This window comes from Mytilus californianus, unplaced genomic scaffold, assembly GCF_021869535.1.
Source record: "Mytilus californianus isolate M0D057914Y unplaced genomic scaffold, xbMytCali1.0.p SCAF_5, whole genome shotgun sequence".
In the NCBI taxonomy this organism is placed as follows: domain Eukaryota; kingdom Metazoa; phylum Mollusca; class Bivalvia; order Mytilida; family Mytilidae; genus Mytilus; species Mytilus californianus.
This window is the reverse complement of record NW_026262701.1, coordinates 121687875-121711392: the sequence shown is the minus strand read 5'-3', so window position 1 is coordinate 121711392 and position 23518 is coordinate 121687875. Positions and strand designations below refer to the sequence as shown.

The following is a 23518-nucleotide window of genomic DNA, read 5'->3' as shown; positions in this document are numbered from 1 at the left end:
TCAGCAAGGAAAAGTTTATTTGATAATCAATCTGTGGGCAGCAAGTAACTTTTTATTTATTTTAGAACAAGTCTTTCTAAACATGCTGGACTATTTTATTAATTAAGCACTAGTCTTTATAAACATGCTGGACTATTTTCAGGTTTAGAAAGAGCTACAGAATACACAATTGTAGTAAAGGCCAAGAATGATCATGGACCAGCATCATCTTCTCCTGTACCTATAAAAGCCAAGACTTTGTGTAAGTACTCGTCATAAAAGCAAGGTCAATTGTACAATCATACCAAAGACTACTTATGTTAAGGCTTTTCCCATGTTTTCTGCACCAATAAAAGTCAATAATTGTATAGATTCTCTGGACCATGATAGTTATTTCTTCCACACTAGAAACGATCCTACTGTACGTCATTACATGTTGTGCAAGTTTGTAGAAATATCAGAATGAATAAAAAAAAATTTCAATGTATGTGACTGGGCAAAATTATTGTTGATATCTTGCATTCAATCATGCATTTTAAGCAGCATTGGTGTGATTCTATGGTATTCTTGTTTATCATTTATAAATGTATTACTCATTGTTACTCTTTAAGTGTTTTAGTGACTGTAGAGTACTTCAAGTTGTTAGTTATTTTAGAATTTATAAGAGGTACCAAGGAATTACTTATCCTTAAATAGAGCAACATTTGATTTAAGAACAGTCCTCACAAAGGGAAAAATTTAATATACAAATCCTTGATTGAACATAATCAAAATTAAACAACATAGTTTGTAAAACAGGTTATTTCCATTTCAGTATCTGCACAGGAAGGAGATAATCAGCTAGCACAGTCAGACGATGATGACATGCCAGTGATAATTATACTGGTTGTCTGTATTGTTGGGATCTTTCTACTGGCTCTTAATATTGGACTGATACTGTTCTTTGTAAGGAAAAGGAAAAAGAGATTAGAAAGTAAGTATAGGGTACCAGTTTTGAATGTACTTGTTGTCTGTATTATTGGGGACCCAAGTTTAAACTGGAATGGGTGCTTTGGGGGCCATGGTTGGTCAAAGTTGACCCCGACTTTGACCAGGAGATCTATATATATATCTCTTCAGTTTTTCTGAACCCACCAAGTAGCCCTGTGGTTCTCCTAGAGTACTTAGGCTTTCTCCATCACAATAACAGTCTGTAACCCGGATTTGTTTTCTCTTAATCGATTTATGACTATTGAACAGCGGTATACTACTGTTGCCTTTATTATTCCCAGTGTCCTAGCACTCCCTTTGTTTTTAGGTGGGAATTGTCCTTGTTAATATTGTTGTAAATACGTTAGTGACACATCTCCATAAATCTCGTTAGGGAGTGTACACAGTTCCACTGTAACCTCACAGCTCTCGAAGGGTGCTCCACATAAAGGAAGAATCTACCCTTACATTCTACTGGCTCTTAACATTGGACCGATACTGTTCTTTGATAGTAAGTATTGGGTCTGTATTTTTGGGATCTTTCTTCAGACTCTTAATATAAAACTGATACTGTTCTTTGTTAGGAAGGGAAATATAACTATAAAAGTAACATTAATACTGTACAGTTATATGAATCCTTTACAGCCTCACATCTATATCTCCATATGATTATAGAGTTGTAGAACTTTATTTATTCTAGGTGGAAGCCATTGTCACATCAATACTTGTACTGTACAGTTATATGAATCCTTTACAGCCCCACATCTATATCTCCATATGATTATAGAGTTGTAGAACTTTATTTATTCTAGGTGGAAGCCCTCGTCACATCAGTACTTGTACTGTACAGTTATATGAATCATATACTTCTGTATTAAATGACTCCATGGTAGAGTTGTGAGACTTTAATTATTTGTTCTAGGTAACAGTGATACCACTAGTCATACCAATACTATAGAGTTATATGGACCAAATAAGGAAGCAACCCTGTATCCAATGACTCCGTCAGATGATGGTAGGAGTTATGGAACTTATGAGAAGAATATGGATGGATTTTCTGATGATTACAGTAATTATGAGGTACATTATTCAAGTCTTCATAAGAAGTTTTAGACATTAGCCTGGTGTGAGATGTTCCTGTTTTTATAATAATCGATTGTGCATTGTCAGTTTTGAGCTAATATCCTCATTTAAAGTCAAGTAGTGTTATGATTATTGTGATTTTTTTACCTGTTTCCCTGTTTGAAATTAACCATATATTTAGCATGATCAATTTCAATGATGTTTCCATAATGAATGTTAATATACAAATTATCAGAAGTTTGTTGCATGAATGACATGCTAGTTGTTAGTTATATTTTGTGGAAAAAAAACATTTGCAACAGAATTGTTTCAGAATTAGAAAAGATAATTTTTAAGCATGTTTACATATTGTTAATAATTTTGTGTTTCTGTTATCTAGAGGAAAAAAAAGGTACTGAGTGTTTTTATTTTGTTATCTTCTTTATTTTTTTATAAGGATTTCTGTCTTGGAGACCTTCGGGATAATACGTCCATGACAATCCTCACAGTATAAGTCCATTTGTTGTCAGTTACTTTGTTGACTTCAAAATAAAAATATATTGTCCTTCTCAAAACTTCATATAATTGTTCAAAAATTTTATATTTGAATAAGGTTGAAATATAAAATATTTGAATCCACTATAGATATTTGAGATTTGAAATTTATGCCAATTTTATACCTAGCATGGGTTAATTTGAAGTTGCCTCCCTTGGAAAATTATCTCCCCTGTTTTTTGTTTTTTAACAAAATTGATAATATTCTAAATTTACAGTGTTGTTTGATTGGTTATTACAAAATAGAATGTTTTGCTATCAAATTTTAAAGTGAATATTATATTTAGGAAATTTGTTTAGCAATGTTTACACATTTAAACCTAAAACAATATGTAAAATGTTTGAAATAAACGAAAGTTGATTTTTCAAGCGATCTAGATTATATGCTTTGATTGCACAATTTTATCAGTAGTATAGCTTTGGCTTGACAGCTTTTTTTACATTAACAACAAGAAATGAAATAATGGTTTCACAACATTTTAAATTGTATTGTTGAGGTAAAACAATATTCCCAAATGACAAAGAATTTGGCAGGTTAATCAAACAGCACTGTTCAATGTTTTACCTGCATGTAGTTCAGCATGATTTGCATGACCTTGAACTTTTTGTTTCCATAGCAAAATGATGGGAAAAGTACAAGTACAAACAGTTCCCATTGTAATTGTTACCAGATCAAGGTCGGAGTAAGATCAAGTGTACGAGGGATAAAGGGAAACTGTTGTCTTCCACACGACTCATCAGGGGTAAAGTTTACAATATTATCTTATGTAGGGTGCCAGTTCTCCATTAAGTTCTCTGATCTTTGTCACCATATACAGGGGGCCAGTTCTCCATTGAGTTCTCTGATCTTTGTCACCATATACAGGGGACCAGTTTCTCCATTGATTACTGTGATATATCTCCCTATACATCTGTTGTGTTGTAAAGGATCCAGAATGCGCATCAGGAATAGAAACTTAGTATTTAAGGTTGATTCTTTTCTTTTTTTTCAAAAGTATTTCATGAAAAGGAATAGATTTCTTTTTAAAAATTAAAAAAATTTTTTTTTTCACTTTTTAGTTCACCCAGCCTAAAAGGCCATTCCAGCTTTTGCCATCACTTGACCTTCATCTTCAATAGTATACTGTTTCAAAGATTTTCTCTATAACTCCTGAACCAATTTCACCCAAATTCAGGGTGAATTATCCTAAGGGTAACTATTATAGAGTTTGTGTTTTTTATCAGGTCTGTCAACGAACAAAGTCGCCCTAGCTTAAAATAAAACATAAGGGTAAATTGCATTGGAACTTTGAAAAAATCTTGAACTCATTTCATTGTTTACCATATTTTGTAATTATATTACTTTAATTATCAACACTGTTTCTCTTAATCACTGGTTTCAAGGACTCTTTCACAGGATATTTTTATACGCCCGTTTACGGGACGTATTATGGTATACCATTGTCTGTCCGTCCGTCGTCAACATGTCGGACAATAACTCAAAAACACTTTAACCAATTTGCATGAAACTTTAGTGAATTGTTTATATCTATTGACTGAGCTCCCTTTCGATTTTTATAAATTTTAGAATTTACCTTTCCGAGTTATAGGGTTTTATTCATTAAAAAAGGGGGATTTTCCAGTTTTCGGACAATAACTCAAAAATGCTTTAAGCAGTTTTCATGAAACTTTAGTGAATTGATTATATCTATTGACATAACTCCCTTGTGATTTTTATAAATTTTAGATTTTACGTTTCCAAGTTATGGGATTTTATTCATAAAAAAGGGGGGATTTTTCAGTTTTTGGACTATAACTCAAAAATGCTTTGAGCAGTTTTCATGAAACTTTGGTGACTGGTTCATATTTATTAAAATAACCTCCCTTTAGCTTTGTATAAATTTCTGATATGACATTGAGGAGTTATGGAACTTTATTCGTTGAAAAAGCGACGGGCCTATCATGCGCTCATTGCGCCGCTCTTTATTTACATCATGCCCTTTTGTACTTCTTATTTAATTGTTTGTTATGAATTATTTTGAATGCAAAAGTCAAAGTATCAATATATCATATAAAAGCTTTAGAAAAGTTGTAGTTGGGTAAAAATATAGTTTCTGTATAAAGAGATAATCAATTTATTTATAAGTTAAAACAAAATGATTAAAAGTGATTACATGTACAAAGTTGACACAATCACCCTTAATTCCTCTCTTGTACAGATAAGGAATCACTGCATTAACAGGAAAGGTTGCACTCAATTTGCAGCACTGGGTGAAGGTCATGTAGGGTTGGATACTCATTTATTTATGTACAAATTCTGAGATTTGCAGGAGAAAAGATTATCAGTGGAAAAGTTTTATATACAGAGATTTTCACAGGGCAATGGTTGCAGGAAGATCTTTTATCTTTCAGACATGTGGGTATTAAAGGGAAATGGCACCCTACGAGTCTGTAACCTATAAAATAAACTACTTATACAAACAAGTCAACAAACACATATATCCACACAAATGTATCCATTCTGTTCCTCTATGAGATGGAACTACTTATACAAACAGGTCAACAAACATATATATCTCACACAAATGTATCCAAACTGTTAATCTCTGAGATGTTTACATAATATTCAAATGTTTTGAATGACAAAATGACATTTCAAATGTGTAGTGATTTTGTGTAATGAATTAAAACACTGTATCCCTTCCTCCATTTATTTCTTGGATATGTTTCCCTTATATATTACATTTAGGATTCATTTTTAAAAGAGCATATTAAACTTACCATTTTTGGAGATTGAAATAAGTAATTGAGTGAAACCTTTTATAAAAAAATATGCTTTTCTAATTACAAATGGAAAAATTTAAGAATATATTTAAATATATATATATATAATGCAATAGTAAAGTATACTTTATAGACAGTCTGCACATAGCTTCATTATTTCTTTTATACCAAATTCTGCACTTTGCCTTAAAGCTAAGATTATAGAGTAGACCTCTGCCTTTATTAAATGTGGAGTACAATTAGAATCAGAGAACAATCATTTATTAATATGTTTTACAGGATGAAGATGTGAAGCGTGTTTTCCTGCCTCCTCCGGCTTATCAAAGTAGGTCGTACACACCCAGTAAATCTGATTCTCCAATGATGAACCATAAAACATTCCTTTCTGATTCAAGAACCTATTTAGATGACCCAGACAGACAACAATGGCGATATGAAGGTTAGTTTATAAAATACATTCAAACACATAAAATTCTACTGAAAACATGACACCTTAAACAATCAATCATTTTGATATTCCAGATCCATATGATATTGTTCTAAAATAATCATTCATTTCGATAATGCAAATTCTTATAATAATGTTCTAAAACAATCCACCATTTTGATATTGCAAATTCTGATAATAATATTCCAAAGCAACCAACCATTTTGATATTTCACATCTATATAAATAAAACAACCAATCATTTTGATATTCCACATCTATATAATAATTTTCTAAAACAATCAACCTTTTTGATATTCCACATCTATATAATATTGTTCTAAAACAATCAACCATTTTGATATTTCACATCTATATGAATAAAACAATCAACCATTTTGATATTCCACATGTATATAATAATTTTCTAAAACAATCAACCTTTTTGTTATTCCACATCTATATAATAATTTTCTAAAACAATCAACCTTTTTGTTATTCCACATCTATATAATAATTTTCTAAAACAATCAATCCTTTTGATATTCCACATCTATATAATAATTTTCTAAAACAATCAATCCTTTTGATATTCCAAATCTATATAATAATTTTCTAAAACAATCAATCATTTTGATATTCCACATCTATATAATAATTTTCTAAAACAATCAATCCTTTTGATATTCCAGATCTATATAATAATTTTCTAAAACAATCAACCATTTTGATATTCCACATCTATATAATAATTTTCTAAAACAATCAATCCTTTTGTTATTCCATATCGATATAATAATTTTCTAAAACAATCAATCATTTTGTTATTCCACATCTATATAATATTGTTCTAAAACAATCAACCTTTTTGATATTCCACATCTATATAATAATTTTCTAAAACAACCAACCATTTTGATATTCCACATCTATGTAATAATTTTCTAAAACAATCAACCATTTTGTTATTCCACATCTATATAATAATTTTCTAAAACAATCAATCCTTTTGATATTCCACATCTATATAATAATTTTCTAAAACAATCAATCCTTTTGATATTCCAAATCTATATAATAATTTTCTAAAACAATCAATCATTTTGATATTCCACATCTATATAATAATTTTCTAAAACAATCAATCCTTTTGATATTCCAGATCTATATAATAATTTTCTAAAACAATCAACCATTTTGATATTCCACATCTATATAATAATTTTCTAAAACAATCAATCATTTTGTTATTCCATATCGATATAATAATTTTCTAAAACAATCAATCATTTTGTTATTCCACATCTATATAATATTGTTCTAAAACAATCAACCTTTTTGATATTCCACATCTATATAATAATTTTCTAAAACAACCAACCATTTTGATATTCCACATCTATGTAATAATTTTCTAAAACAATCAACCATTTTGATATTCCAGATCTATATAATAATTTTGTAAAACAATCAACCATTTTGAAATTCCACATCTATATAATAATTTTGTAAAACAATCAATCCTTTTGATATTCCAAATCTATATAATAATTTTCTAAAACAATCAATCATTTTGATATTCCACATCTATATAATAATTTTCTAAAACAATCAATCCTTTTGATATTCCAGATCTATATAATAATTTTCTAAAACAATCAACCATTTTGATATTCCACATCTATATAATAATTTTCTAAAACAATCAATCATTTTGTTATTCCATATCGATATAATAATTTTCTAAAACAATCAATCATTTTGTTATTCCACATCTATATAATATTGTTCTAAAACAATCAACCTTTTTGATATTCCACATCTATATAATAATTTTCTAAAACAACCAACCATTTTGATATTCCACATCTATATAATAATTTTCTAAAACAACCAATCCTTTTGTTATTCCAGAACCATATAAGAATAACAGTCGAGGTAAAGGTACATTTGATGACTATATAGACAATGGCTATGATGATGATACTCGACCAAAAGTAAGTATGGTTTTTTTAAGTTTATGTGTTTTTGAAATAAAATGAATTTTATGTTTAAATCTTAAACAAAGAATTTCAATGTAATATGAATATGGACCCTGTTTGTACTCGACCAACTCCCTGAGCTGAATTTTAAATATGCTAGTTAATAAGGTAACAGTTAGCAGGACATATCACCCTACCCAGACACATTATTTTGCATCCAAGCTGACCAGTCTTTTCTTTTACTCCTAAATGCCACATGTGATGCAGAAAACAGCAACAATAATGAGTAACAATGACCTGGGCTGGTATAAAACCCCTGGCGTCTTGTACTGGAGGCAAGAATTCTACCATGCAGTTACTTATGACTTCTGAGATTATTAGTAGATTTTAATTTAATGAATCCCAATGAAAATCTGAATTATAGGTCAACCATATTTATCATATGGATTGGTTTTGAATGCTAATTTCACATATATCGTAACTTCATAAGACCTTAATCTCAGTTTCCCACTCCAGTTGTCAGGTTAAGTTTTCAAGATTACTATAACTTGAAATGTCAACAATGTTTGATGTGTGAAAGGTTATAAATAATATATGTCTGTCTTGCCAAGTGTCAAATGGCCTTGACCTCAATATTACCCTCAAGTGGTCAGGTTATGAGGTTTGTTTCTCAGTAAATGTACATAACATATGCTATTTTGATTGACTGCAAGGAATCTGTCTGACAAATCTTATTTCACCTTGATCTAAATCTTATGACTCAATGATCTGGTTTAAATTTCAGGATAAGGTTTTATGAGTAACTATGCATAATAAATCAACAATACTTGGTATGTAGAACAGTTGGGAGGAGTATATGGCTGTCTAAAATATGTCATATGACCTTGGCCTCATTTCCAGTGGTCATTTAAGTTTGTGTACCTCAGAATTTTTACTTGATAGGGTGAAAATAACTTACAAGTGAATTACTTATATGTACATAAACAAATGCACTTTTAGAAAAATCTAATTTTACAGCAGTTAAACATGTACCATATGTGTGTCATGTATTGCTTATTGTTTACAAGAACATTGTCTAGACTTGACAATATGAATTCAAGATTGATTTTCTCTACAGTGTTGACAAGTGTCCATCATTGCAGACTATATTTTGACCTGTAGATGTATATCTTTGGTTTACATACATTGTATGGTTGCTGTAAGGTTTTTGCTCAAATTCTTTTTCAGAATTTTATAAATTATAAAAAAGATTTTGATAAACTTGGTTACATACTGTGTATAATCTGGTGATGACATCATTATTTTCTTTTGTAGAGTACAACAGATTTTTCTGACAGGTCAAGTCGGACAACATCCAGTAGTAGACTGGGAGGTAAAACTCCACCCCCTCAGCCTCCAATCAGATCATCAAGTAAAGGTGCTACAAATCATTATTGTCAATCACCAGTTCCACCGCTACCAGCTAGAAACTATGACTTGGAGGAGTTACCTCCACCTTTTGAGGATGAACGATATGTTCGAGCCCCAGGTAAGTTAACACCAATCAATGTCATTTATAAAATCAAAACTCTGATTATAGTGTTAGGATGTCTATTTAGTGTGACGTCCATTTTCACTGAACTAGTACACAATTTTATTTAGGGGCCAGCTGAGGACCACCTCCGGGTGCGGGATTTTCTCACTGAATTGAAGACCCATTGGTGGCCTTCGGCTGTTGTCTGCTCTTTGGTCGGGTTGTTGTCTCTTTGACATAGTCCCCATTTCCATTCTCAATTTTTCTTTATATCAGGATACAAAACTCTGATTATAGTGTTAGGACGTCCCCTTCAAAATATACCTTTATATCAGGATACAAAACTCTGATTATAGTGTTAGTACGTCCCCTTCAAAATATACCTTTATATCAGGATAGAATTCATAGTGGATAGAATGAGAATAGGCACAACTCATCAGACACTAAAACTATCAGGAATAAAGCCATCAATCTAGAGAAGTAATTTTGGGTCAGTTTATATATACTAGACAGAACTTATATCGACACATCAAAACACTGTGAATGCTTTCAAGAGGGAAATTTTCCTGATGTGTTTAGTTTTGTTAATTTTGTGTTTAAGATGTAATGGCTAAAAGTTTCCTTTACTTAAAAATCATTCTTAAGGATGATAACGGTAATTTATTGATACTTGGCAGAACTTATATTGGTATGAATTTGTATTGGACAATAGTAGAGAAAGTATAATTGTATGAAGATCCACTTCTGATAGACAATAGTTCATAGTGGACCTCTGAAGAGACTTAATTTGAATTCTGATTAAAAAAAGATATGCAACATGACATCAACAAAAACACTAGTGGATCAACATCCAGTTTTTAAAAATAAAAAAAAAAATATACCAAGTGGGTAATTTAAAACCCTTGTTTGAAGTAAGATGGATAATGTTTCCATGGCCACCAAACATGACAAAGTAGAAGAGACAACAACAGTCTACATCATACCACACACAAAACTAATAGATTTAGGTACACAAACCAGCTCTACAACATACCACGCACAAAACTTATAGATTTAGGTACACAAACCAGCTCTACAACATACCACACACAAAACTAATAGATTTAGCTACACAAACCAGCTCTACAACATACGACATACAAAACTAATAGATTTAGCTACACAAACCATCTCTACAACATACCACACACAAAACTAATAGATTTAGCTACACAAACCAGCTCTACAACATACAACATACAAAACTAATAGATTTAGCTACACAAACCAGGTCTACAACATACCACACACAAAACTAATAGATTTAGGTACACAAACCAGCTCTACAACATACCACGCACAAAACTAATAGATTTAGCTACACAAACCAGCTCTACAACATACCACACACAAAACTAATAGATTTAGGTACACAAACCAGCTCTACAACATACCACACACAAAACTAATAGATTTAGCTACTCAAAAACCAGCTATACAACATACGACACAGAAAATAAAAGATTTAGCTACACAAACCAGCTCTACAACATACTACACACAAAACTCATAGATTTAGGTACACAAACCAGCTATACAACATACCGGTACCACACACAAAACTAATAGATTTAGCTACACAAACCAGCTCTACAACATACCACACACAAAACTAATAGATTTAGGTACACAAACCAGCTCTACAACATACCGGTACCACACACAAAACTAATAGATTTAACTACACAAACTAGCTCTACAACATACCACACACAAAACTAATAGATTTAGCTACACAAACCAGCTCTACAACATACCACACACAAAACTAATAGATTTAACTACACAAACTAGCTCTACAACATACCACACACAAAACTAATAGATTTAACTACACAAACTAGCTCTACAACATACCACACACAAAACTAATAGATTTAGCTACACAAACTAGCTCTACAACATACCACACACAAAACTAATAGATTTAGCTACACAAACCATCTCTACAACATACCACACACAAAACTAATAGATTTAGCTACACAAACCAGCTCTACAACATACCACACACAAAACTAATAGATTTAGCTACACAAACCAGCTCTACAACATACCACACACAAAACTAATAGATTTAGGTACACAAACCAGCTCTACAACATACCACACACAAAACTAATAGCTTTAGGTACACAAACCAGCTCTACAACATACCACACACAAAACTAATAGACTTAGCTACTCAAAAACCAGCTATACAACATACGACACAGAAAATAAAAGATTTAGCTACACAAACCATCTCTACAACATACCATACACAAAACTAATAGATTTAGGTACACAAACCATCTCTACAACATACCACACACAAAACTAATAGATTTAGCTACACAAACCAGCTCTACAACATACCACACACAAAACTAATAGATTTAACTACACAAACCAGCTCTACAACATACCACACACAAAACTAATAGATTTAACTACACAAACTAGCTCTACAACATACCACACACAAAACTAATAGATTTAACTACACAAACTAGCTCTACAACATACCACACACAAAACTAATAGATTTAGCCACACAAACCAGCTCTACAACATACCACACACAAAACTTATAGATTTAGCTACACAAACCAGCTCTACAACATACCACACACACAAAACTAATATATTTAACTACACAAACCATCTCTACAACATACCACGCACAAAACTAATAGATTTAGCTACACAAACCATCTCTACAACATACCACACACAAAACTAATAGATTTAGGTACACAAACCAGCTCTACAACATACCACGCACAAAACTAATAGATTTAACTACACAAACTAGCTCTACAACATACCACACACAAAACTAATAGATTTAGCTACACAAACCATCTCTACAACATACCACACACAAAACTAATAGATTTAGGTACACAAACCTGCTCTACAACATACCACGCACAAAACTTATAGATTTAGCTACACAAACCAGCTCTACAACATACCACACACAAAACTAATAGATTTAGCTACACAAACCAGCTCTACAACATACCACACACAAAACTAATAGATTTAACTACACAAACTAGCTCTACAACATACCACACACAAAACTAATAGATGTAACTACACAAACTAGCTCTACAACATACCACACACAAAACTAATAGATTTAGCTACACAAACCAGCTCTACAACATACCACACAAAACTTATAGATTTAGCTACACAAACAATCTCTACAACATACCACGCACAAAACTAATAGATTTAGCTACACAAACCAGCTCTACAACATACCACACACAAAACTAATAGATTTAGGTACACAAACCAGCTCTACAACATACCACACACAAAACTAATAGCTTTAGGTACACAAACCAGCTCTACAACATACCACACACAAAACTAATAGACTTAGCTACTCAAAAACCAGCTATACAACATACGACACAGAAAATAAAAGATTTAGCTACACAAACCATCTCTACAACATACCATACACAAAACTAATAGATTTAGGTACACAAACCATCTCTACAACATACCACACACAAAACTAATAGATTTAGCTACACAAACCAGCTCTACAACATACCACACACAAAACTAATAGATTTAACTACACAAACCAGCTCTACAACATACCACACACAAAACTAATAGATTTAACTACACAAACTAGCTCTACAACATACCACACACAAAACTAATAGATTTAACTACACAAACTAGCTCTACAACATACCACACACAAAACTAATAGATTTAGCCACACAAACCAGTTCTACAACATACCACACACAAAACTTATAGATTTAGCTACACAAACCAGCTCTACAACATACCACACACACAAAACTAATATATTTAACTACACAAACCATCTCTACAACATACCACGCACAAAACTAATAGATTTAGCTACACAAACCATCTCTACAACATACCACACACAAAACTAATAGATTTAGGTACACAAACCAGCTCTACAACATACCACGCACAAAACTAATAGATTTAACTACACAAACTAGCTCTACAACATACCACACACAAAACTAATAGATTTAGCTACACAAACCATCTCTACAACATACCACACACAAAACTAATAGATTTAGGTACACAAACCTGCTCTACAACATACCACGCACAAAACTTATAGATTTAGCTACACAAACCAGCTCTACAACATACCACACACAAAACTAATAGATTTAGCTACACAAACCAGCTCTACAACATACCACGCACAAAACTAATAGATTTAGCTACACAAACCATCTCTACAACATACGACACACAAAACTAATAGATTTAGCTACACAAACCAGCTCTACAACATACCACGCACAAAACTAATAGATTTAGCTACACAAACCATCTCTACAACATACGACACACAAAACTTATAGATTTAGGTACACAAACCAGCTCTACAACATACCACACACAAAACTAATAGATTTAGCTACACAAACCAGCTCTACAACATACGACATACAAAACTAATAGATTTAGCTACACAAACCATCTCTACAACATACCACACACAAAACTAATAGATTTAGCTACACAAACCAGCTCTACAACATACAACATACAAAACTAATAGATTTAGCTACACAAACCAGGTCTACAACATACCACACACAAAACTAATAGATTTAGGTACACAAACCAGCTCTACAACATACCACGCACAAAACTAATAGATTTAGCTACACAAACCAGCTCTACAACATACCACACACAAAACTAATAGATTTAGGTACACAAACCAGCTCTACAACATACCACACACAAAACTAATAGATTTAGCTACTCAAAAACCAGCTATACAACATACGACACAGAAAATAAAAGATTTAGCTACACAAACCAGCTCTACAACATACTACACACAAAACTCATAGATTTAGGTACACAAACCAGCTATACAACATACCGGTACCACACACAAAACTAATAGATTTAGCTACACAAACCAGCTCTACAACATACCACACACAAAACTAATAGATTTAGGTACACAAACCAGCTCTACAACATACCGGTACCACACACAAAACTAATAGATTTAACTACACAAACTAGCTCTACAACATACCACACACAAAACTAATAGATTTAGCTACACAAACCAGCTCTACAACATACCACACACAAAACTAATAGATTTAACTACACAAACTAGCTCTACAACATACCACACACAAAACTAATAGATTTAACTACACAAACTAGCTCTACAACATACCACACACAAAACTAATAGATTTAGCTACACAAACTAGCTCTACAACATACCACACACAAAACTAATAGATTTAGCTACACAAACCATCTCTACAACATACCACACACAAAACTAATAGATTTAGCTACACAAACCAGCTCTACAACATACCACACACAAAACTAATAGATTTAGCTACACAAACCAGCTCTACAACATACCACACACAAAACTAATAGATTTAGGTACACAAACCAGCTCTACAACATACCACACACAAAACTAATAGCTTTAGGTACACAAACCAGCTCTACAACATACCACACACAAAACTAATAGACTTAGCTACTCAAAAACCAGCTATACAACATACGACACAGAAAATAAAAGATTTAGCTACACAAACCATCTCTACAACATACCATACACAAAACTAATAGATTTAGGTACACAAACCATCTCTACAACATACCACACACAAAACTAATAGATTTAGCTACACAAACCAGCTCTACAACATACCACACACAAAACTAATAGATTTAACTACACAAACCAGCTCTACAACATACCACACACAAAACTAATAGATTTAACTACACAAACTAGCTCTACAACATACCACACACAAAACTAATAGATTTAACTACACAAACTAGCTCTACAACATACCACACACAAAACTAATAGATTTAGCCACACAAACCAGCTCTACAACATACCACACACAAAACTTATAGATTTAGCTACACAAACCAGCTCTACAACATACCACACACACAAAACTAATATATTTAACTACACAAACCATCTCTACAACATACCACGCACAAAACTAATAGATTTAGCTACACAAACCATCTCTACAACATACCACACACAAAACTAATAGATTTAGGTACACAAACCAGCTCTACAACATACCACGCACAAAACTAATAGATTTAACTACACAAACTAGCTCTACAACATACCACACACAAAACTAATAGATTTAGCTACACAAACCATCTCTACAACATACCACACACAAAACTAATAGATTTAGGTACACAAACCTGCTCTACAACATACCACGCACAAAACTTATAGATTTAGCTACACAAACCAGCTCTACAACATACCACACACAAAACTAATAGATTTAGCTACACAAACCAGCTCTACAACATACCACACACAAAACTAATAGATTTAACTACACAAACTAGCTCTACAACATACCACACACAAAACTAATAGATTTAACTACACAAACTAGCTCTACAACATACCACACACAAAACTAATAGATTTAGCTACACAAACCAGCTCTACAACATACCACACAAAACTTATAGATTTAGCTACACAAACAATCTCTACAACATACCACGCACAAAACTAATAGATTTAGCTACACAAACCAGCTCTACAACATACCACACACAAAACTAATAGATTTAGGTACAAAAACCAGCTCTACAACATACCACACACAAAACTAATAGCTTTAGGTACACAAACCAGCTCTACAACATACCACACACAAAACTAATAGACTTAGCTACTCAAAAACCAGCTATACAACATACGACACAGAAAATAAAAGATTTAGCTACACAAACCATCTCTACAACATACCATACACAAAACTAATAGATTTAGGTACACAAACCATCTCTACAACATACCACACACAAAACTAATAGATTTAGCTACACAAACCAGCTCTACAACATACCACACACAAAACTAATAGATTTAACTACACAAACCAGCTCTACAACATACCACACACAAAACTAATAGATTTAACTACACAAACTAGCTCTACAACATACCACACACAAAACTAATAGATTTAACTACACAAACTAGCTCTACAACATACCACACACAAAACTAATAGATTTAGCCACACAAACCAGTTCTACAACATACCACACACAAAACTTATAGATTTAGCTACACAAACCAGCTCTACAACATACCACACACACAAAACTAATATATTTAACTACACAAACCATCTCTACAACATACCACGCACAAAACTAATAGATTTAGCTACACAAACCATCTCTACAACATACCACACACAAAACTAATAGATTTAGGTACACAAACCAGCTCTACAACATACCACGCACAAAACTAATAGATTTAACTACACAAACTAGCTCTACAACATACCACACACAAAACTAATAGATTTAGCTACACAAACCATCTCTACAACATACCACACACAAAACTAATAGATTTAGGTACACAAACCTGCTCTACAACATACCACGCACAAAACTTATAGATTTAGCTACACAAACCAGCTCTACAACATACCACACACAAAACTAATAGATTTAGCTACACAAACCAGCTCTACAACATACCACGCACAAAACTAATAGATTTAGCTACACAAACCATCTCTACAACATACGACACACAAAACTAATAGATTTAGCTACACAAACCAGCTATACAACATACCACACACAAAACTATTAGATTTAACTACACAAACTAGCTCTACAACATACGACATACAAAACTAATAGATTTAGCTACACGAACCAGTTCTACAACATACCACACACAAAACTAATAGATTTAGGTACACAAACTAGCTCTACAACATACCACACACAAAACTAATAGATTTAGCTACTCAAACCAGCTCTACAACATACCACGCACATAACTAATAGATTTAGCTACTCAAACCATCTCTACAACATACCACACACAAAACTAATAGATTTAGCTACACAAACCATCTCTACAACATACCACACACAAAACTAATAGATTTAGCTACACAAACCATCTCTACAACATACCACACACAAAACTAATAGATTTAGCTACACAAACCATCTCTACAACATACCACACACAAAACTAATAGATTTAGCTACTCAAACCATCTCTACAACATACCACACACAAAACTAATAGATTTAGGTACACAAACCATCTCTACAACATATGAGACAGAAAATGAAAGATTTAGCTTCACATACCAGCTCTACAACATACGACACAGAAAATAAAAGATTTAGCTACGGTACACAAACCAGCTCTACAACATACGACACACAAAACTAATAGATTTATGTACACAAACCATCTCTACAACATACCACACACAAAACTAATAGATTTAGCTACACAAACCATCTCTACAACATATGAGACAGAAAATGAAAGATTTAGCTTCACATACCAGCTCTACAACATACGACACAGAAAATAAAAGATTTAGCTACACAAACCAGCTATACAACATACCACACAGAAAATAAAGAATTAGCTACACATACCAGCTCTACAACATATGACACAGAAAATAAAAGATTTAGCTTCGGTACACAAACCAGCTCTACAACATACGACACAGAAAATAAAAGATTTAGCTACACAAACCAGCTATACAACATACCACACAGAAAATAAAAGAATTAGCTACACAAACCAGCTATACAACATACCACACAGAAAATAAAAGAATTAGCTACACAAACCAGCTATACAACATACCACACAGAAAATAAAAGAATTAGTTACACAAACCAGCTTAAGATTATGGTAGACCTAGTTCTTCTTAAGGACCTGTGTGTCAGGTGTATCATACACTTTTTTATTGTTAATTAGAAAACTAAAAAATTAAAAAAGAAAAATTCTTTTTTTTTGCATAATTAACAAAAAAATCTTTTCAATTTGTAGTAAATGAAATATTTGTAGGTTCTAGACAAATAACTTTTCTAACAGAACAAGTAAAACATGTAAAATGTTTCATGTACCATATTTCTGCCTTCTGGAGAGAATTATTCTATGAAAATTAAACCTGAGTAGTGTTTAATTTATAATGTTCAATATTTAGAATTTTTCATTTCTGCTTTCAGGAGAGAATTATTCCACAAATATTATACCAAATCCTTCATATAATGGACCAATATCTAGAGCCCCATCTCGGACATACCAAGAAGATGATATGAGGGGCCATCTTGTATAGCAGTCTGTCTGTGATTCTTGCCTTTGTGATGTAGTTCTGGTATTTTTAGAACCAGCATATTATGTACAAGAATCATTCCAAAAATCATCTCAACATTATACACTTCAAAACATTAACTTGGATTTCTACATTTATAAAGTAAGATCTGAGGTTACTGTATTATACAGATCTTGATTTGCAACAGAATTAGCTTGATGATAATAACAGAATAAACTTCTATTGTAAACAGAGCTTGGTTGTTCAAAGAATTATTACAATGATAATTACAGAAGAAACAATATATCGACCAGTATTAAAGACTATGGACTGTGATTATAGTGTTCAATAAGTACTGTGAAATATTTTCACCATCTCATCAGACAATATTTCCTATATTATTATATGGGTACCATATAAGGAGTTATTATACTGATTTAAGACTGAACTCACTGCCATCAGTATAACCATCACCATTATCAACATTATTATGGTGCTATGCATTGGCTTTATTTTTTTATCTTTGTGATGAGAGTTTATTATGCATTGTTTATTAGGTTTTTGTGTAATTAACAATTTGTTATATATGTCCTTAGTCTATCACTTCATATCACATTATCCATTAGGTTTCAGATGATTTTTAAATCTTTGAATATTGCATAGCACCTCATTAATGATCTTGCTGTCACTCTTCAGGTTACTCTCCTGATGAAGAGTAGCAATAAGACCATTATTTCATTGATATGCTATGAAATTGTCTCCTTTATACAAACTGTTGTGTGTCCTATCACGTCATGATATTTTTGTCCTTTTTATACCCACCTTGTCATATGTATACCCACCTTATTATTTACCTTAGTCGAATCATGTTTATAACATATCATTTGATGAGTGCTTAAAAGATTCTGTTAAAGTTATTATATTAAGTATCATTATTCAAACAATTTGGTCACTTGATTCTTTTGAATGTTGAATTGCTTTTAACTATATTAGATTTGTTACTGTTTGAATGAATAATTTGTTTCATACTTGTCATTTATTTTTATACGACCGAAAAAAATTCACATTTATATATTGCTATCATGTCTTCGTTGTCGTCGTCGTCCGAAGACATTTGGTTTCCAGACAAAAACTTTAGAATAAGTGAATGGATCTCTATGAAATTTAAGCACAAGGTTCAATAGCATAAAAGGAAGGTTAGTATTAATTTTGGGGGTTATGGTCCCAACTGTTTAGGAATTAGGGGTCAAAAAGGGGCCAAAAAAGGAACAATGGTTTTCTGGTTTCCGGACAAATACTTAGGTATCAGTCAATGGATCTCTATGAAATTGTACCACAAGGTTCCAAACCACTCACAGAAGGTTGGAGTCTATTTTGTGGGTTGTGGCTTTAATCGTTAAGAAACTAGAGGCCAAATAGGGGCCAAAAACAAGACTTTTCTAATACTGGCTGAGCTGGTTCTAACATAATTATTTCTGAACTATATAAAGAAACAACAAATACTGATATGGCAGGAGATACACACCAAACAGGGTGTGTAAATTATTATATTTAGTTTGTAAACAGATTTACTAAGTATTGCGCAACAGCAAAGTATTGCACAACAGCAAGAAATCTTCAATTGAAAATAAATACAAATCTTTTAACCAATTTCAATGAGGATTAATTTAAAGTCTTGAATTGTTTGAGGTTTTTACCATGTATTACTATATTGGATATTTGGACATTTTAAATAGGTCTACATTGAGGTCCAAAGGGTTCAAAATTAGACTTTGTTTGATTTCATCAAAAACTGAATTCTTGTGGTTCTATGATATGCTGAATCTAACTGTGCATTCATATTTTTAATTTTGGGCCCTGTTTTCAAATAAGGCCATATTAAGGTCCAAAGGGTCTAAAATTAAACTTTGTTTGAATTCATGTTTTTTTTTTCATATGCTGAATCTAACCATGGAATTAGTTTTTGGATATTGGACCATTAACTAGATTAAATGTCCCATTTAAAATTTTTAAGTTATCAGACCACATTTATTCTGCGTCAGAAATCTATAAAGTGTCAAATATTTTATCACTATCCAAATTCAGAGCTGTATCAAGCTTGAATATTGTGTCCATACTTGCCCTAACTGTTCAGAGTTCGACCTCTGTGGTCGTATCCAGTTGCTCTAGGTGGAGCACATTTTTGAATTATAGACAAAATTTGGAATATAAGTTTTTGAATTCTTTAAATGGTTTTAATGATTTAAATACATCCAATTTTTTTCCTTGAATATTTTTTTTAAAACAGAGATATATTTTATTATTGTTTGATGCATCTGTTATTATTATAATACTGAAAGATGAAAGGATCAATTGTTCTCCATTTTTTGTTTTTTGTTGTAGTACATTTTTTGTTCTTTTTTTATCAGCAATATAAGATTTTTTTATTATCAATTTCATTTGAAGCTTTAATTCACAGCAAGGTTTTAGTGCAATTTTCTATATTTAAGCTTGTTTTTAAAGTTAATTTTTTAACTCTTATATTCAACACATATCATCACATAGTCATATCTTCAAATTATCCCCAAATTATCATCAGACCATTTATTTTACATTTTTATATTTTTTAAAATCTTAGATAATAAAATAATAAAATTTTGACAGAAGTTTGTTGTCTTTACATGAGTAATAGTTATTTGTAGATTATAATGATTTATTCATCAAATATTACTGTTTCTTGAAGAGAAATAAAAAATTGAATTTCTAGGATTTTATATTAATGTTTTGAGTTTTTTGTCCATTTTGATCCTAGCTTTATTTTATTGTTGAAAGCCTTACATTTATTTTTAATTGTATGTTCTGCATATCTCTACTATATAAGGAGCAGCACAATGAGTGTTGGTGTAAAGAATAAATATTTAGCTCTCAGATTAATGTGAGCATTTCCCTACCCTGATTTAAGTCACTTGATGTATTTAGAAAATACAACTTAACTGTCTTATTTTTAATAGTTTTTAAATGTGTTTTATGACTAGCTGTTGTTAAAATGCATCAAAATAATAGAATTTATGTGTTTTATGAGTAGCAGTTGTTTAAGTGCGTCAGAGTGATCAATAGAATGTGTTTGCTTTATGAGAGGCAGTTTTATAAGTGTAAAGAATGTTTGATAGGATTGGAATAATTAGTAGTCCTGTTTTTGAAAATTTCTTTTTTATTCTTTCTTTGCAAAGGTGCATTATTATATCTGTTATTGATGAAGTTAAGAAACTGAATTTATATGGGAAAAGAAATATTTTTATTTGACAGTTAAAGACTATAATAGAATATTTAAATTAATTTCATTTCTTAGGTTAATAGCTGAATGAATGCATGTGATTTCAACAAAGTGTTACATTTTACAAATTAATATTAAAGTTCTTAAACAATAGAATATTTCTTATTGATACTTTTAGTTTGTTGTTTGGTTGATATGTCACACAGTGTTCTGATGGTTGATGTGTCAAATGGTGGTCTGATGGTTGATGTGTCACATGGTGATCTGATGGTTGATGTGTCACATGGTGGTCTTGGTTGATGTGTCACATGGTGATCTGATGGTTGATGTGTCACATGGTAGTCTGATGGTTGATGTGTCACATGGTGGTCTTGGTTGATGTGTCACATGGTAGTATGATGGTTGATGTGTCACATGGTGGTCTTGGTTGATGTGTCACATGGTAGTATGATGGTTGATGTGTCACATGGCGGTCTGATGGTTGATGTGTCACATGGTAGTCTGATGGTTGATGTGTCACATGGTGGTCTTGGTTGATGTGTCACATGGTAGTATGATGGTTGATGTGTCACATGGTGGTCTGATGGTTGATGTGTCACATGGCGGTCTGATTAAGACAAAGGATGGTCAAAATCTTCCATTCCTTTTCTTGATGTTTAGCTGCACTGGTAAGAGAATTGTAATTTGTGACAGAAATTTTGGTCTTAATGTGATATGAAATGTCAGATGATATTTTAAGTCTTGTTGAGATCTTAAGATAACTTTTAATACATTATTACAATATATTTAGTAATGTCTAAATATTTGGCACACTCATGTTCAGATCTCCTCGGTCATTTTCAAGATAAGTCAATGTTAAGACATCTCACAAGAATTCACTTCAGATCTTAACAGTTACTTTCCATTAAGTTTGCCTTTCTTTAGAGCAGATACAAACACTCATTGATCATTCTTCCATTACGTTTGCCTTTCCTTAGAGCAGATACAAACATCCATTGATCATTCTTCCATTAAGTTTGCCTTTCTTTAGAGCAGATACAAACATCCATAGATCATTCTTCCATTACGTTTGCCTTTCTTTAGAGCAGATACAAACATCCATTGATCATTCTTCCATTAAGCTTGCCTTTCTTTAGAGCAGATACAAACATCAATTGTTCATTCTTCCATTACGTTTGCCTTTCCTTAGAGCAGATACAAACACCCATTGATCATTCTTCCATTAAGTTTGTCTTTCTTTAGAACAGATACAAACATCCATTGATCATTCTTCCATTAAGTTTGCCTTTCTTTAGAACAGATACAAACGTCCATTGATCATTCTTCCATTAAGTTTGCCTTTCTTTAGAGCAGATACAAACACCCATTGATCATTCTTCCATTAAGTTTGTCTTTCTTTAGAGCAGATACAAACATCCATTGATCATTCTTCCATTAAGTTTGCCTTTCTTTAGAGCAGATACAAACACCCATTGATCATTCTTCCATTACGTTTGCCTTTCTTTAGAGCAGATACAAACATCCATTGATGATTCTTCCATTACGTTTGCCTTTCTTTAGAGCAGATACAAACATCCATTGATCATTCTTCCATTAAGTTTGCCTTTCCTTAGAGCAGATACATCCATAAATCATTCTTCCATTAAGTTTGCCTTTCTTTAGAGCAGATAAAACACCCATTGATCATTCTTCCATTAAGTTTGCCTTTCCTTAGAGCAGATACAAACATCCATTGATCATTCTTGCATTAAGTTTGCCTTTCTTTAGAGCAGATACAAACACCCATTGATCATTCTT

At 32.1% G+C, this 23518-nt stretch overlaps 1 protein-coding gene across 4 annotated transcripts in view; it reads left to right on the top strand.

The window, feature by feature from the left end:
* LOC127700935 (synaptogenesis protein syg-2-like) overlaps positions 1-21877 on the top strand; it is a 114277-nt gene extending 92400 nt beyond the window's left edge. For 3 of the 4 annotated variants that reach the window (XM_052204665.1, XM_052204666.1, XM_052204667.1), the window contains exons 15-22: positions 143-241; positions 794-952; positions 1871-2028; positions 3183-3308; positions 5608-5767; positions 7670-7752; positions 9052-9265; positions 18383-21877. In XM_052204665.1, the coding sequence (XP_052060625.1) occupies positions 143-241; positions 794-952; positions 1871-2028; positions 3183-3308; positions 5608-5767; positions 7670-7752; positions 9052-9265; positions 18383-18492 (1109 nt within the window). In that variant the 3' untranslated portion in view covers positions 18493-21877. The remainder of the gene's footprint in view (positions 1-142; positions 242-793; positions 953-1870; positions 2029-3182; positions 3309-5607; positions 5768-7669; positions 7753-9051; positions 9266-18382) is intronic. The other variant, XM_052204668.1, reaches the window with a different exon arrangement.
* The last annotated feature ends 1641 nt before the right edge of the window (positions 21878-23518 follow it).